Raw genomic sequence first — 18,617 nt, forward strand, 5'->3', positions numbered from 1 at the left:
TATAAAATTGGTTACCAAAAGTTAACACTTCCTGTGATATTTTTCTAACCTTATCTCTTACTTAATATTAAACTCTGTTTTTAGGAAATAGAACTACATTGTCCACCAAATTCGTGGAATATATTTAAGAAGTTGTATAAAACAAAGGATGACAACTTTGTTGATTTTAAGTCTAAATGCATTAATGTAAGTTGTGTCTGTTGCTCTTCTTTAACCAAACATTGCAGGACTGATCCTTATTTTATGTAGCTTATAAAGAAGAAGAAAAAGTAGATCTTAGGTAGTTGTGTGTGTTACTATTAAGAAGATTTCCTATAATTGTCTGTGTTGCTATTGAGCAAATTTTTGGGGCATCTTGTGGAGCTCCTTGTGCTATTTTTGATGCAAATTTGAGTAGATTTGTATCATAACTTTGCTCATATGTTGTGAAATTATTTTGAAGTTTTTAAGGGAATTTTGTAGTAGATGTTGTGCTTATTTGGGTACAATTTTTTGCTGTTTTTTGTGCAGATTTTCATCTCATTTTTTACTTTTTTCAAATGTCGAGTGGTTATTTGGACAGTTATTAGTGCAGTTTGGAGAAAATTTTATGCCTTTTTTTTTTTTTATAGATTTTATGTCATATTGGAGGCAGATTTTGTTCTGCTTAACATATTCGTGCTGTAAATTTTCTAGAAGAAACTTAATATGTACAATTATGTGGAAAGCTTGAATTTTTTATGGTTGATTGCTTGAAAATTTTCAAGATAAAAATGGAGGTTGTCTTAGCTGCTGCAATTTCTTACTCCCCAGATGATTCTCAAGAAGTTCAAGAACTTGATATAAATCGCTTATGCTTTGATGTTGTGGTAGGAGAAAAAAAAACGTGTGTATGGTTTAGGCTCTCAAGATTTGACACTGTATCAAGATCAAAATTCTGTCAGTTCACGTAATTTATCTGTGGTGTCTGATGATGTTGTTGAAGAGCAATTGAATGTGATTTTTTTAAACAATGTGAAGAATAAAATAATTAAGTAATGAAGGAAAACATGGTCAAAAAGGTCTAAAAGGATAAATATGAATGGAGGTCATAGACAAATGTTACATTATTGAGTTTTTTTCAATTTCCAATGACAAATTCAAAAACAAATAAAGTAGTTTGAAAGTTATTATGAATAGTTTTGTCGCTTTTTTTTATACAACTTTTAAATTTTATATATATATATATATATATATATATATATATATATATTCAAAAATTGTACCAAAAAGATTTTATTTTAATTAAATATTTGGTGAATTAGTTTAGTTGTATAATACTTTATATTTTTTGAGTTAATTAGTTTATAATTAAGTTAATTATATTAGTTCGTTAAGATTTAGAAACTCATTAATTTATTGATATATGTTTGTCTTATTTAATATTTAGCCGGATTCAATAATCATTCAATTTGACTAAATTATCAATTCATTTGGTAATTTCTTTATTGAAAGTCTATCAAAGCTAACACCTCATTAACTTACACCAAAATGTGGGACGTGAAGACTGGACGTAGTTCCAAGTTTGAAGTCAAGTTGGACTTTTATTTTAAAGTCCAACTAAGTGAGGGGTGTTTTGGGTAATTTAGGAGTTTAGTATATATTGACTTTAAGTCATTTTTGCACCCAATTGCAACACCAAAATCAAATCCCAAATTGAAAATTCAATTGCTCTTACTTATCTCTAAATTCTCACTCTAACCTAAACCTCCATTAAAGCACGTTGAAGCTCCAAGAAAAGGACCAATTCCCCCAATTTTTCTACTCAATTTCGTGACTAAGTCTTTATTAAGGTATGATTTCTTTCACTCTTGGGATTCCTTTCCCCAAGAGATTCCTCTAAAGATGTTTTCAAAAATCCCCCAAATCTAGGGTTTTTCTCTACCTATGGTCCTTCTTTGAAAAACGAAATTATGAATCAACTATGATGAACTATGATGAATTAATGTTGTTTAAGTGTATAATGATGTTCTGTTGTTGTTGTTCACTTGAGATTTCCTTGGACCCATATTCTTCCCCAATTTCATAAAATCTTGGATTGGATATGGTGATTTGTTGAAGATGATGAATATGTCACTTGCTTAGATTGATGTTAGTTATCTTATTGTTTCATGAATTACCTTATATAATGTGTCAGTTATGCATTGTTGGGTGATTGAGGTATGAAATCCTATGAAAGTCAAGAAGGTATGAATGTTGGTTCTTCCTTCAACTCAATTATGAAAGTTGAATTACTTGGATGGTAATGATGCTATAGCTAATGTGTCATTGTGGTGTTGATCACAAGATCTTCTCATCCTTAACTTATACATTTGAATTAACTATGAAGTATATATGTATGTTATGATGTACTAACTCATATTTTCTTCCCTTTTTCCCATACAATGTAGGTTCGGGACATTGAGGAATCAAGGTCAATTTTCAAGGATACTTGGAATTTGCTTCTCCAAGTTGGTGAGTCATCAAGTCCGAGGACAATACCCTTCTATTCTAGCTTTTTTGTTCTTTGCTTATGTTGTTAGACATTATTGTATTTCCTATTTCTAGACTCTCTGTTGATGTAAGGGCTAAGTCCAAAATTTTTATACTTCTATTATTTAGATGATATGTCATGACAAATTTAGTTTCTATCTTCATATATGAAGCGAAGTTGAACTTCCAAAATAAAAGTTTTAATTTTTCCACATTTTATTTTATGATATGTGCTATGACAATGCTAAGGGCTTGTCTAAGTCCTCTTTGGAGACAAAGACGCCTGTTATGACTAGGGGGTGCTCCGCGCTTGTCACAAACCTGGTATCAAAGCATAAGATTGAGAATAATGTAGGATGCATGTCACAAAATACCATGTCAAGTAGAGTCTTGTTCATCGGTGTGAAGCGCGCCACACTTTTGAATGAGAGACTACGATATGCTTAGGAACTTTAACTCTTTTGACATTTATTAATTAATTCCTAAGAGTCTTGCTCTATCTGGTCCTTTCTTCTAATCCTTTTCTTATTCTTATGGGCAATGAACACAAGAAGGACTAATGCTAGGAGGGCCGAGGAGAAAAGTGCGAATGAGGTGGTTCCCTCTCAAGCTCCTCAAAACCCTTAAGTTCCTATTGAAGAAAGGGCTATTTCTAATGTCGAGATAAGGGTGACTATTCATAGTTTGACTAAGTGTTGACAACTCATGTGTCTAGGGACACCAGGGTTCATGTGAACCCCAATGCTAGCACTACCGCTTCTAGGATTAGAGATTTCACAAGGATGAATCTCCCTATTTTCTTTGGCTCCAAAGTGGTGGAGGACCCGTAAGGGTTCATTGATAAAGTGTTCAAGATGCTAGACGCTATGGGTGTGATTCTCAAGAAAAGGCATAACTAGTTGCCTATCAACTAAAAGATGTGGCTTAAGTTTTGTGTGAACAATGGAAGGAGGAGATACTCGTTACAGAAGGGTCAATTAGATGGGCTTCATTTAAGACGACTTTCCTTGATAGGTTCTTAACCTTGGAATTGAGGGAGAGAAAAATGCAAGAATTCATCAATCCTAGTCAAGGGGGTATGAGTGTGAAGGATTATAGCCTCATTTTCACTCAACTATCCAAACATGCTCCTACTATGATGGCAAATTCTAGGGCAAAGATGAACAAATGTATTATGGGGATATCCAATCTTGAGGTTAATGAATGTAGGTCGGCTATGTTGATTACTAGCATGGACGTCTCCCATCTCATGGTTCATGCCGAAAAAATTGATGAGCAAACACTTAAGCAAGTAGATAGGGAGTTGAAGAGGACAATGGCTGAAGATTGAAATTCTTTCGAGGCTAGATTTGAGGTTCAATATAAGCCAAGGTTAAAGAAGAGGTTCTCCAACCAAGGTCCTCCTAATACTCCACGAGTCAATAAAGGTAAATTTTCTACCCCCAAGCCTCAAGAGGGTAAAAGTGGTGGTCCTTATGTTGAGAAGCCTATTTGTGCATAGTGTGGTAGAGAACATAAAGGAAAGTCCCTAGTTGACACGGGACATTGCTATAGTTATGGTAAGAGGGACCACATGAAGAGTGACTTCCTTATGCTAAAGTCTCAAGGAAGGCAAAATGCTCAAGCATAAGCAAGTTCTCCCAATCCTGATGCTCCTAAGAAGAATCACTTATATGCTCTCCAATGCCAAGGTGATCAAGAGATCTCTACGGATATGGTTACCAATATGTTTCAAGTATTTTCAATTAACATTTAGGCATTGATGGATCATGGGGACATAAAAAACTTAAAGGCTAGATGCTAAAAATTGTAAACAAGTCAAGGCTGAGCCTCAAATAGAGGGAGGTCTAACTCAAGATATTGATATCCCCACTTGGAAGTGGAAATATGTCAATATTGACTTTGTCGTAGGCTTGCTTTGTACCCATATTCAACATTACTCCATATGGGTTGTTGTGGATAGGCTAACTAAATCAGCCAATAACCTTCCCGTCAAGGTTTCTGGAACACCCTTGAAGTTCCATGACTTAGACTAGAGCCTAAAATATTAAATAATGTTAAAAATAGACTAGAGCCTAAAATAATAAATAATGTTAACAATTATGTTTCCATACCTAGAATAATATAATAAACTTGATTTAGAAGTATTAGGTCCTAGATGACAAAGGCAACCTTGACGTTTAGAAAAACTACCGAAATTGAACTAGTAGATGTACTTATGTTTTATGAAGCTTTGAGGGTATCATATAAAGTATAAAACTTGTAAAAATACTTTAAATAGGTAATATATGTTTATAGGGTCAGTATGTCCAGTTATGACTCCCCAAGGACCAACTAAAGTGTCCTTGAGGAGGACCCAAACATTGGCAAGAAGGCTGCCAAAGCAGCCTGTGAACAGCCAAGATGTGAGGGTCATCATGCGTCGCGCAGCCATCACTTGGAAGGAAAAAATTTGCCTCGCGAAGTGGGGGCTTCAAGAGTCTCAGTGTCTCAAACCTGATTTCAGAAAAAAAAGATTTGGAGGTTCCCCGCGACGTGCAACCATTTCCTAGATTTGAGGGCACTGTTTTAAGGCAATTTGACTTCACAAAAAGACCAAATTAAGTGAGGTGTGTTTTGGATAATTTAGGGGATGACTATGTATTGATTTAGGTTTAAGGTTTCTAGAAGAAATCTTCTTGACCCTTAAATATGTTCCCACATAGTACTATAGCTTAGTGGATCTACCTAGATAGCTATGTACGAATGGTTACACCTTAGGAAAGTGTTAACCCTCTCTTTTTGGTGTGGAGGAGAACACTTGATTCCATGTGTAACATTTCGAAATTTCAAGATGTGTCATAAAGCCTTACATAGGTGTTATGAGGTCTAAGTACTATTTTGAAGTTCATTTTACTTAATTTAGGTCAATTAGGAAGTGAAGAAAAAAAATGTTCAAGAACGTCCATGACGTCCGGAAGTTGGTTCAAAGAGGTACTAGCGTACCTTAGCCTATTTGACTAACTTATAGGAGTCAGAAATGTAATAAAATTGGTGAAAGGGTAGACAATATGTGTTTAGGTTGTTCCATGGTCAAAACTTCCAGTATGAATCCCCAAGGACCGACTAAGGGCCCTTGAGGAGGAACCTAGCATTTGAAGCAACACTGCCTCGCATTGTGCACTGGCGGCGCAAGAGACGGGCCATGTGTGGACAAACAAGGTGTTGATGCCACCTCTCTCCCATACTTATCCATAATGATGAAGCCCCTCGCTGCACAGTTTCTGAACTTATTGACGGAGTGCAGGACGAGAGGGGAAGGGTCTCCCGACTCACAGATGGCCTGTCGTTCTAGGTCTCGTATGTGAGGGTCGAGTTTTCTATTTAATTTAAGTTGGTCTTATTTAATTAGTTAGGGGTTTAGGTGGTTTAATTAGGGTTTAAGGGATTCTAATTAAGTTGATTTAAGACCCAATATAAATACTCCCAACCCATATTAATCTAAGATAATTCTTAAATACAAAATCTCTTCCTTCTCTCTTCTTTCTCTCTCTACTTCAACTCACCATTGAAAACTAGCAAGGATAAGGGGTTGGGGGTTAGAAAGGGACTAATCCACCATCAAATTATTGTCAAACATTAAGGTATGGGATCTAATTCACCTTTGAGACTCTTTCCTCAAAAGGTTCCTTCAAAATGGATTCCAAAAGTTGAGTTTTCATATGGGTTTCATCCAATTACAAAATTGAAGTTATGAATTGAGTTGTTGATGATTTATTTAGGTTATATTGAATATATTAACATGTAATTTAACTTTTTTATTGTAATTGTTGGTAGTTTGGTCTAAAAATTGAAGAACATGATCCTCAATCCCTAACCATAGGTTGTGATCTTGACCTATATTGTATTGTGGTCATTCAATTTATTTAGTTATTGATTAGATTACTATACTATGTTGTTATTATGAACAAAATTAAGATTAATTATAGTCCTATTATGCTAGTTTATTGAGATTTGATTTAGGTTATGAAGTATATTGTGAAATTAGCCTATGTGTCTTCTCTTAAGTTATGATCTAGTGTTGAGTTGTGTTATAGAGATGCAATTGGACTTTTTATCTTATTGGTTATCATTGTTTGATGAGGTTATTCCCCTAGTTGGGTTAAATTAAGGATTGATGATAAGACTTTGATGATGAACTATGAGAAAGACTTGGTAATTCTTAGAATCTCCATCTTTATTTTCGATTGTGATTAATTGTGGTTAAGTCATGATACTATATTGGAGTATGCCTTGTATTAGGATTGATAGGATGGTATAATGATTGAATTTAAATGTCTTGATTATGGTTGTGAAATTGATTAGGATGTAAATACTATAAAGATGGTGATGTTTACCAATTTGCCTTATTATGAAATGATATGTAATGTGTTAACCTCACTTATATGAATTGTGATGGAAGGAATATACTCATGCAATTCTTATTGAGCTATTCAGGATGATGATTGTACAAGGGATAGACCGTATTACCTAAACTAAGATATAATTGTTAATTAAATGCTTAAATACATTTCAATAAAGGGACTTAACTTAGCATCGAGTGAACTTGACAATGGGATGTGATGACTTCCCAAAGAGGAAGATTCACCCTATAGTTCTATATGAGATGTTGACTTCCCAAAGAGGAATACTCATTCAATGGATTCCCACGAGAGGAGGCCCCAAATACAAAGTGGTATCAATATGGAATATACTATCTCTTAGTTCTTGAACTATGTTGCCCCATAGGAAGACTAGCTAGTGGATCCACCCAGAAAGCTAGGTTTGTGTTTGGTTCTACTTTAGACGGTAGACCACCTTCCATCAGTGTAAGGCTTTATAACACCAGATTCCACACTTAGCTCATGTGATGTTGGCTAAGGCAAGTTTTCCCTAAAGTAAAATAAAGTAATGAAGTATAAACTAAGGTGACTTGAGAGGTTTAGCTTATCCTAAGTAGGGGTATGTAAATCTACCTATGCCTTGCACTAGTTCACATTGATGGAAGCTTTAGGAAGTTAATATTATGTATTGATATGATTATGATGTATATGATGATAATATGTTGATGCTACAACGTAAATGACTATATATGATGATGATTATCCTCTTGATATAGGTATTTGGATTATATTGTTAAAGTTGGACATTGGTTATGTTTTCTTGTTAAGTCTACTTGGTTGAGTAAGGTTATGGGGCTTTGCTTGGTCAGTGCACTTGTTGACTTGATAAGGATTCATCAGTAGTGGTCTTGCTTATTATGATATTGTTGACTCTTGTTCATTCTTGTGATGTTATTCCTTGATGATAGGGTTATAGAAAATCATGGTTTCTACTATGTTGGAATACGTATTACTTGTTGAGTTAATAAGCATGTTTGGTTTGTTGATATGACTTGCTTGTCTTTGTATTAGGTTCTTAAAAGGTTAAAATGGCATGTTTTGACTAAAAGTCCCATTTTATGACATTTTTCTTGTGTACGTGCATAAGGTCCCATACTTGGTACAAGTGGAGTACTAACCCCATTTTCTTTCCTTTTCCCAAATATTTTAGATTCCGGTCGTTGAAGAGTTTGGAAGGACACATTGTTTAAGGCTTGAATTCTTGATTTCATCCATTTTAGGTAGGTCCTCAATGTTCGAGGGCAATGCCACTATCTAGCTTACAGACTTGTTATAAGCTCAAAGACTTTTTCATTTCTTTCCTTTTCTATTGAGTACTGTACTTTTGTATGACCTATATGTGGTCTTGTTAGATTAATATAAGGTCTATGCCCTATTGTTATAATCTTCTAGATGGTATGATATGATTCAGTCTTTGAGACTATTTTCATATCTTATATATGTACATGCACAATAAAAGTAGAAGTCTATGTAACCTTCCTGTACGAAGGGTCTATGTATACTTGATACGACTTTGTATTATGTGTAAGTAGAGGTATATGTAAACCTCCAAGTAGTTTAATGAGAGTTTTAAATTTTTCGCATTTTCAACCTATGAATGTAATGACATGAAAATAAAAAGCTAGTCTTAGTCCTTAAAAAGGACGACGACACCGGTTACGTCTAGGGGGTAAATCCGAATGTGACACCATGTAGTGGTTATGGGACTTCTCTTAATCATTAATAATGTGGGATCCTACGGGGTGGTTCAAGTAGGGTACTTGTATGATTATGTTGGTTACATGTTCTTTACGTCATGTTTTATATGAACTTACGAATCAAGCATGTTATGGTAAAGTATGAGATTATGTTGTATGCATGTAGTATGTGATTTAATGTGATTCTTAACTTTGGATAGGGTTATGAAGTTCTATCATTGGCAATGCACATGTATTGTGTTGAGTTGCTTATCTGTTGGGTTAATATCATGTTGGGTTGACCTATAATATTTCATGTATGTGAATGTTGAGTTATTGAACATAATGCATGTTTTTTTTTTAAAATTGTGCCTTTTCTCATGTATTGATGATTTTATGCATAGAAACCATACTTTATGCATGTATTTTGTACCTACCCACATTTCTTCCCTTTTCCAAAACATTCTAGGTTCCGACTATTGAAAAGCTTCTAGGCCACTTTGCAAGAAGACTTGGAAGTTTCCTCCAAGTTGTTGGTGAGTCCTCCCGTTTGAATATGGTGCCATTTACTCTACCTTAGTAGTGTTTCTATGGTCTAAATACATTCATTTCTTTCCTATTCTTGAATGTTGTATTCATTTTAGACTTTTTAATGTGAGAATATATTAGACTAAATCCTTATGTATTGATTATGTTGATTAAATGAGAAGCCCATGTAAGCTTCATATGCAAAGAGTCTAAATAAACACCATATATGATATATGAGAGGTATATGTATACCTTAATATGTAAAATGTTTTATATTTTTCTGTATTTTTGACTTATGATGTGTAATGATGAATGCTAAGGGCTAGTCAAAGTCCTCTTCGAGGACGAAGATGTCGGTTGCTTCTAAAAAATGCTCCTCGGTCGTGAAAAACTTCGTATCAAAGCATGAGATTAAATAATCTTAGTATTGATGTCTCACTAAAACCACGTCAAGTAGTGTCTTGTTGATAATTGTGAAGTGTGTTACACTTATGAAAGAGAGGCTATGTGATGCTTAGAAAAATCTCACTTTGTTTGTATTCTTGAAGTTATGCCTCTAAATTCTTAACTCTACATGTCCTTATCTTCTAATATCTTTCTTGTGCTTATAGGACAAGAATACAAGAAGGAACAACGCTCGAAGGGTCAAATAGGAGAATGTGAATGAGGCGGTTTCCCCTCTGGCTCCTCAAAATCCTGAAGTTCCTATTCAAGTAAGGGCTATGTGTAATATTAATATAAGGGTGGCCATTCATATCCTGACTCAAGTGTTGTCTACACAAGTTGCTAGGGATGCTAGGATCCAAGTGAACCCCATTGCTACCACAACCGCTTCAAGGATAAGGGATTTCACAAGGATGAATCCTCCCACTTTCTTTGGATCCAATGTGGAGGAGGTCCCGCAAGGGTACATTGATGAACTGTTCAAGGTACTATATGTCATGGGTATGGCTTCCCTAGAAAAGGCAGAACTAGCTGCCTACCAACTCAAAGATGTGTCTCAAGTTTGGTATGAGCAATGGAAGGATGAGACGCTGGTTTGAGAATGTCGGATTACTTGGGGATCTTTCAAGATGGATTTCCTTGATAGTTTTTTTTACTTGGAACTAAGGGAGTGGAAAATGCAAGAATTCATCAACCTTCACCAAAGGGATATGAGTGTGAAGGAGTATAGTCTCAAGTTCACTCAACAATCCAAGTATGCTCCTACTATGGTGGAGGATTCTAGGTACAAGATGAACAAATTTGTTATGGGGGTATCCGATCTTGTGGTTAATGAATGTAGGTAGGCTATGTTGGTTTCTATCATGGACATCTCTCTTCTCATGGTTCAGGCCGAACAAATTGAGGAGCAAAAGATTAAACAAGTTTGTAGTGAAATGAAGAGGACAAGGGCCGAAGATAGAAATTCTTTTAAGTCTAGATTTGAGGTGCAAGATAAGTCAACGTTGAAGAAGAGGTTCCCCAATCAAAGACGTTCTACCTTTCCAAGTATCAACCAAGGTAAAGGGTCTACACCCAAGGCTAAAGATAAGAAAGTTAGTGGTCTTTATGTTGAAAAGTCTAGTTGTGCTAAATGTGGTAGAAAACATGAAGGCAAATGTCTAGTTGGTACGGGAAATTTCTATGGTTATGGAAAGAGTGGTCACATGAATAGGATTGTCTTTCTATGAAGGCTCAAGGGAGTGAAAATTCTGAAGCACAAGCAAGTTCTCCTAATCCCGATGCTCCTAAAAATAATTGCTTCCATTCTCTCTGCTCTAGGGGTAATAAAGAGGAGTCTCCCGATGTCATACCTGATATGTTACATTAATAATATATATGATTTACTAGATCCCGGTGTTACCGTATAATTTGTAACCCCTCTATTGTCTAGAAAGTTCAATATATTACCCGATGTTCTGATGGGAACTTTTTCGGTTACAACCCCAGTGGGTGGCTCCCTGGTGGCTCGAAGAGTCTTTAGGAGTTGTACAATATCATTTCCCAATAGAGTTACTTTGGTTTGACTTGATAGAACTTGATATGGTTGACTTCAATGTCATATTGGGGATGGATTGGTTGCATGCTTGTTTTGCGTCCATAGATTGTAGAACAAGTGTATTCAAGTTCCAATTCCCAAATGAACCCGTCTTAGAATGGAAGGAGGGTAGCTCAATCCCTACAGGTCAAATTATTTTGTGTCTAAAGCTTATAAAATGATCTCTAAAGGGTGTCTCCATTATTTTTTAAGGTCAAGGACCTTGAATCCGAAGTTCCTCTATTAGAGTCGGTACCTTTAGTGACGGATTTTCTAGAAGTCTTTCTCTTGATGACTTGCCCGAAGTTCCATCCTAACGGGAAATAGACTTTGGCATAGACTTGTTGCTGAATATGAAAGTTATTTCAATCCCTCCTTATCGGATGGCTCCGGCCAAGTTGCAAGAACTTAAGCTTTAACTCAAGTATCATTAGACCTAGTATTTCTCCTTGGGGTGCTCCATTGTTGTTTGTAAATAAGAATGACGGGTCTCTTAGGATGTGCATCGACTATCGTCAACAAAACAAGGTTACTATAAAAAATTATGTTTTTTTCTCCCTAGGATCGACGATGATTTGTTTGATCAATTACAAGGGTAAAACTAATTTTCTAAGACTGACTGGTGGTTGGGTTATCACCAACTTTGGGTGAGAGGAGAAGACATACATAAAATGGCTTTACAAACTAGGTATGGTCATTATGAGTTCCTAGTCATGTATTTTAGTCAAACCAGTGCCCCGGCAGCTTTTATATACCTAATGAATAGGGTGTTCTGAGATTACCTTGACTTTATTGTGATTGTCTTTATTAATGATATTTTGGTGTACTCCAAAAGTGAAGATGAACATATGGATCATTTGGCGGTAGTATTGCAAGTCCTTAAGGAACACTAAATATTTGCCAAGTATAGTAAGTTTGAGTTTTGGTTAAGATTAGTTGCATTCGTTTGTCATATTATCTCAAGTGAGGTTAAATAGCCAATCTAAGAAAGACGAAGGCGGTTATGAATTGGCCTACACATTTGAATCCATCTGACATTAGAATTTTCTTGTGTTTATCTGGGTATTGTAGGAGGTTTGTGGATGGGTTTGCGTCCATTGCCTTCTTTGACTACCTTGACCCAAAAGAGTGTTAAATTTTATAGGTTGAGTCTTACCTCCTATTCGGTATTTACTTTATTGGAACGTACCAAGGGTTTTGTGGTATATTGTGACTCTTCTCGAGTAGGTTTGGGTTGTGTCCTTATGTAACAGGGAAAGCTAGAAGCTTATGCTTATAGACAACTTAAGGTACATGAGAAGAACTCTTCAATATGTGTTCACTCAAAAGGAGTTGAATCTCCGAAAAATAATATGGTTTGAATTATTGAAGGATTACGACATAAGTGTTCTTTACAACCCCATCAAGGCCAATGTGGTTGCGGATGCTCTAAGCCGTATGACCATGGGTAGTGTATCTCATGTAGAAAAAGGCAATAAAGACATAGTGAATGATGTCAATAGGTTGGCTCAGTTAGGTGTTCGGTTGGAATATTCTCAAAATTATGGGTTTATGGTCCACCAAAACTCCGAATCGTCCTTAGTGGTTTAGGTGAAGCCTAAACAAAACCTTGACCTTTCATTGATAGAGTTGAAGGAGTGGTCCTTGGAGAGTTTAATGAGTCATTCTTTCAAGGGGGGATGGTGTACTTAGCTACCAAGGTAGATTGTGCGTACCGGAGGTTGATAACTTGAGGGGTAAAAGTTTAGAAAAAGCTCATGGGTCTCGATATTCTATTCATCCTGGTGCCACCAAAATGTATCGTGATCTTCAAGAAGTCTATTAGGGGGAAGGTTTGAATACGGACATAGCGGAATTTGTGGCTAGATGCCCAAACTGTAAACAAGTAAAGGCAGAGCATCAAAAGCCAAGTGGTTTGACCCAAGTAATGAATGTTCCTACTTGGAAGGGGGAAGACTTTTGGTCTTCGTAGTGGGTTTGCCTCAGACACGTAGGCAAAATGACTCAATATGGGTTATTGTGGATAGGTTAACAAAATCTGCTCACTTTATTTCATTAATTCTACTTATTTGTAAGAAGAGTATGTAAGTTTGTACCTTGACGAGATTGTGAGTTTGCATGGTATCCCTTTGTCCATTATTTCGGATAGAGGTGACCAGTCCACTTTTCATTTTTGGAAGTCTTTTCTAAAAAGGGTTAGGTACTCAAGTGAAGCTTAGAACCGCTTTTCATCCCCAAACGGATGGTCAAGTTGAGCGTATCATTCAAACCCCAGAAGATATGCTAAGAGCTTGTGTTATTGATTTAAAAAAAAAGTTGGGATGATCACCTACCATTGATTAATTTCTCCTATAATAATAGCTACGATCCGAGTATCTTCATGGAACCTTTTGAAGAACTCTATGGATGGAGATTTAGGTCTCCGATTGGGTAGTTTGAGGTTGATGAGTCTTTACTCCTTTGTCTCGAGATTATCTATGAGGCCATAGAGAAGGTTCGAATTAGAAGGGATATGTTGAAAATGTCCAATAGTCGACAAAAGTTGTATGCCGACAATAGAAGAACATATCTTGAATTTGAAGTAGGGGATATGGTCTACTTGAAGATTTCACCTATGAAAGGGGTGATTAGATTTGGCAAAAAGGGTAAGCTTAGTCCCCGGTATGTGGGCCCCTATAGTGAAATGGGTCGGGAAGGTGGCTTATGAGTTGGAGTTACCAAGTGAACTAGCCTCGGTTCACCCCGTATTTCATGTCTCCATGCGTAAGAAGTGTATATGTGACCTTGTGTCCATTCTTCCGCTTGAAGGGTTAGGTGTGAATGATAACCTTGCCTATGAAGACCATCCGGTTGAAATTAAAAATCGCCAGGTCAAAAAGTTGAGGAACAAGGAGGTAGTCTCTATAAAAGTCATATGGAGAAACCACCTAGTTTAGGGAGCAACATGGGAGGACGAGGCCGACATGAAGTTTCGTTATCCTCATTTATTTTCTCAAAATTCTAGCAAAATTTGAGGTTAGTGATTCCCTTAAAATGGAAATATTTTTTATGTAAATTTTACTTGCTTTGCTACTATGTTCATATCTTTGTAAAGGTTTATGCTAAAAATGAATTTTTCATGAAAAATGATCTTTTGCTTAAATTTCACTTATTTGTGTTTTGTGTATAGTTGCCTCTATGAACTGGTATTGAGCATGTTAATGTGTTTTGAAAGAAGGTTGACATAAATGACTCTTGATGGTCATATTGAGTTCATGTTGATATTAAGATGGAAGTTCCTCATGTGGTGATGTTGAGCTCTTATATGTGATTTGAGTGGCTAGGTGTAAATGTCATGTTTATGTGTTGAATGGAGTTGTGAATTACTCCTACGAGCTGTGACTCATGATGATTATATGTTGTTTGTTGGGCTGCTAGTCTTGAGTTTTTTTTAATCCCTTACAAAAATATATTAGTGTCATTTGGGGATGATTGTTCCTATGGGGGGATAATGTAACACTTCAAAAGTTCATGACTTGGTCTAGAGCCTCACATAATGCACTAAGACTTGAAACACTGTTTCTGCCTCTTAAATAATGTATTCAAACGAAATAGGATGTGTTAGAGTCAAAACGTTAAGAAACGACCATGTCATCCGGAGAATTGTGAAATGTGTGCTAGTGTGCCTTGGCATGATTCAATGGGTTTTAAGAGTCGGAATTTAATGAAATTTGGTGGAAAGGTGTTAAACACGTATTAGAGTGTGTCTAGGGTAGAAACATCTGGGTAAGAATCCCCAAGGACCACCCTAAGAGTCCTTGGAGAGGACCCTACATTCAGACCCAAAAACTGTCAAATTGACAGTAGCCAAACGACGAGCTAATCGACGAGCCATCGATGGTTCAACGGCTCATCGATGGAGGTAATTTTCCAAGACTTAGATTATTCCCAAAGAGGGCTCAAAATAAAATCTCTGATCCAAACCACGGATGACCAGGGCTGTCTGTGGTTGGATCAACGCCTCCTTGACGAGGAGTCGTCGATTGAGGACTTGGTTAACTTCCAAGTTCCGGTCAAGGTTACTAAAAATACTTAATTATCTAATTAATTTGTTAGGGGTTTAGGGGTGGTTATTAAGTTGGTTAGGGAATATTTAAGGGTTCCAACTCATTAAACTGGCCTAACTCCTCTAAAAATTCCCAAAACCCACATAGGTCTAACTACTCTCTAGCTTCTCTCTTCCCAAACTCAAACCTCCATTGAAGGAACACTAGAGCTCCAAGTCAAAGACGATTCAACAAGGTTTTCTTCTCAAATTTGTGTCAAGATCATCAATAATGTATGGTTTCTTACAAACTTGTGATTTCTTTCCCTAAGAGGCCCTTTCAACTATGATTTTCAAACTTCCCCAAGACTGGGGTTTCAATCTAGACATGGGTTCTCCTTTCAAAACAAAATTTTTATTCAATTGTGATGAAGTATGGTCTTATATCATTGTCTAACTATGTTATAGGGTTAATTGTTGATAATCACTCAAGATTTCCCCTTGCACCCTTGTCCTTCCCTCAACTCACTTTATCTTGGAATTCTATGGTAATTGTGAAAGATGATGATTATATCACAATGTAGAATGATAATTGCTATGCCTTACTTCTTGAATTTAACTTGTTTATGCATTGGTTATGTATTCATTGGTAATTGAAGTATGAAGGCAATGACAGGGCAATAAGGTATGAAGATTGATTATTCTTGAATTAAATTATGAAGTATGATTTACTTAGATAATAATGTTTCTATGTCTAATGTGTGGTTGTGATGTTGATAGTAAGTATTCCTCATCCTTAATTCTAGACTTTTGAATAGGCTATGAAGTATGAAAGTATGTTAAGATATGATTAGTATATGATCTAAAGTAGCTTCTCATGATTATAAAAAAGTGGAGAATGAGAGGTTTACTCACTTGTATGTGGTTTTCTAAAGTGAAAGGGTAGTTCTCACTTATGAATACCTATGCACTATTATGATGAAATATTCACATAGGGGTCTAGAAGATACTAATGTGATTTTGTATGAAGGGTATGATGACTACTAAAGGAAACAAATTCTTAGAAACGAAAGGGCATGTAAATGACATGGAGGTCTCACTATTAGTAAGTCCATCCTCCCACGTGGGTTTCTTCACGAAGTCTGGATTCCCAAGATATGTGTTGTCTAATAAGATGAAAACCTCCACGTCTAGCTAATCACAGTTTCTTGAAGAAATCTCCTTTACCCTTAACTATTTGACCATGTAGGACTATATCTTAGTGGATCCACCTAGATAGCTATGTACAATGTTACACCTTAAGAAAGACTTAACCCTCTCTTTTTGGTGTGGGAAGAGAACACATGATTCCGTAGCTCATATAGTCTCATGTCGTTATTGCACTTCTTCCCTAATGTAATAAGGTAAATGAACAAGTCAAGTATGTGAACTATTATTAGGGCTTGTCTTAAAGGTTACTACATAGGGTGAGGGAGGGTATGGGACTTGTCTTACTTATTGCATGTAACATTCCAGAAAATGTACATGACTAGTGAGGAGCCTAGTAAATTTTTAAGAATATGTATTAGGGTACATAGGCATTCCAATGCCCAATATTGAGAAATATTAGGCATATTATAGAATATTGGCTTAAGGGTGTTAGCCAATTTTCTATGTATATACAAGTATTTAAAATATAATCCAAGCTTTTTTAAGAATTGTACCTGCAATGAAGACCCTAAGCTAATAAAATTTTTATTTCATAGATCCCACAAATTAGGTAGGAGGCATCCATGTGTTAAGCCAAGGTACCATAGAACATGATCATTTAAAATGATCATGTAGAGTAATAAGTGCCCAAGAATATAGTGAGGATCCTTGGGACAAAACGAAATGAGCAGAAACACATGTGCAATAATTCGGTTAGGGTGGTTAAGGCTGTTAGGGGCAGGCACACATATGGCGGTCAATCCATGTGGAGCTCAGCTTCCTAGCCAAATCTAGGCTCTAACTAACTTTCCTAACTAGCTAACTAACCTAGGACTAACCAAAATAAACTAATTAGTTCACTCGGCAACCTAATACCTAACCGGGTGACAGTAACCTAGTAACTAACTCAAGAAACATCCTAGTACCTAACCAAGGATGGTCCAAAAAGGTTGGTTATGGTCCTAGTGAATTAGGGGTACTTTAGTAAGTATAGTAGGTTACTTAATTAATTAAATTACAAAAATTAATTAATTAATTTAAATAGCCAAACCTAAATCCTTCAACTAGACAAGTAATAAACTAAGAAACATCCTAGTACCTAACCTAGGATGGTCCAAAGGGTTGGTTATGGTCCTAACAACTTAGGGGTACTTTAGTAATTACCCTAGGTTACCTAATTGATTAAATTATAAACTTAATTAACCAATTTAATTGGTCAAAACCGAAACCACTAAGCAATTTCCAGATTTCGGTTAAGTCAAGTGTTCTTCTAAGTCTAGTCAATTTTGGAGGGACGTTTTAGTAAATTAGCTAATTGATTTATTAATTAAGTTAACTAGTCTAAGTTTAGTTTTTAAATTTTAAGTTCCAAGACCTATACTCATGATCATTCACTAAGAAATGCACGACTTGAAAGCAGTAAAGAAACACAAGAAAAACAAAAGTTCTCCTTAGGCAATTTAAAGAAGTTCTTCAATGTTTCGTGAAAAAGTGCAAGGTGTTCTTCGTAGTTTCAATTCTACATAATGGTTTTTGTCTCCTGAAATTATTTCTCCAAGAGGCTTTTCAAACATTTTTGCAATCAAGAATATCAAACTAAGGTTATTCCCAATGAATCGCATGTTCATCTCCCTAGTTCTCCCGATTTCCAATTCTTGCAAGTTGTATGATGTGAAATATGAGAATGTTGTTGGTATGTGGTGTTAAATGATTATTATGTGTATTTTTCAATGATTTATTGTTGACTGAAACCTACACGTTAGATCCGCATACTTAGGGTGTTTTCCACATGAACGTTAAAGTGTTATAATGCCTACTTGTGTTCGAGAAGATGAAATTGTTATAAGTGTTCATTCAATAGTCTCATATGATAATATAGGGTTAAAAGTCGTCTATTTTGGAATTATAGTTTATTATAATATATTTGTTAAGTGATTGTCATGGCTAGTGACATTGTTATTACAAGTATCTATGAAATTGTATTTTATGCCAAAAAATTGGCTAGCAAAACTATGTCCAACATATTATTTCCAAAACATGTAAATTCATACAAATATCTACATCAATGAACTCATAAAATACGTTATATCAATCTATCGAACGAGTCCCAACATACCCTATCCACACAAACTTATGAACGCAATAGCATTGTATAAGTAGTTATAACTTTCATAGAGAATTGTACAAAACTATCAATTAACGTTGAACAAGTTAAGGTGAGTAAATAAGTAACTAAAAGCTTAAGTTATGAAATTGACCTAATATAGAGT

The 18,617-nt window shown here is 35.7% G+C and overlaps 1 protein-coding gene across 1 annotated transcript; it reads left to right on the plus strand.

Annotated features, from left to right (window-relative positions):
- The first annotated feature begins 9,837 nt into the window (after positions 1-9,837).
- On the plus strand, positions 9,838-10,788 carry LOC101251380 (uncharacterized). The gene is made up of 2 exons (XM_004239484.2): positions 9,838-10,152; positions 10,450-10,788. The coding sequence occupies exons 1-2, from the start codon at positions 9,838-9,840 to the stop codon at positions 10,786-10,788; spliced, it is 654 nt and encodes a 217-aa protein (XP_004239532.2).
- The last annotated feature ends 7,829 nt before the right edge of the window (positions 10,789-18,617 follow it).

This window comes from Solanum lycopersicum, chromosome 5, assembly GCF_036512215.1.
Source record: "Solanum lycopersicum chromosome 5, SLM_r2.1".
NCBI classification, from domain to species: Eukaryota; Viridiplantae; Streptophyta; class Magnoliopsida; order Solanales; family Solanaceae; genus Solanum; species Solanum lycopersicum.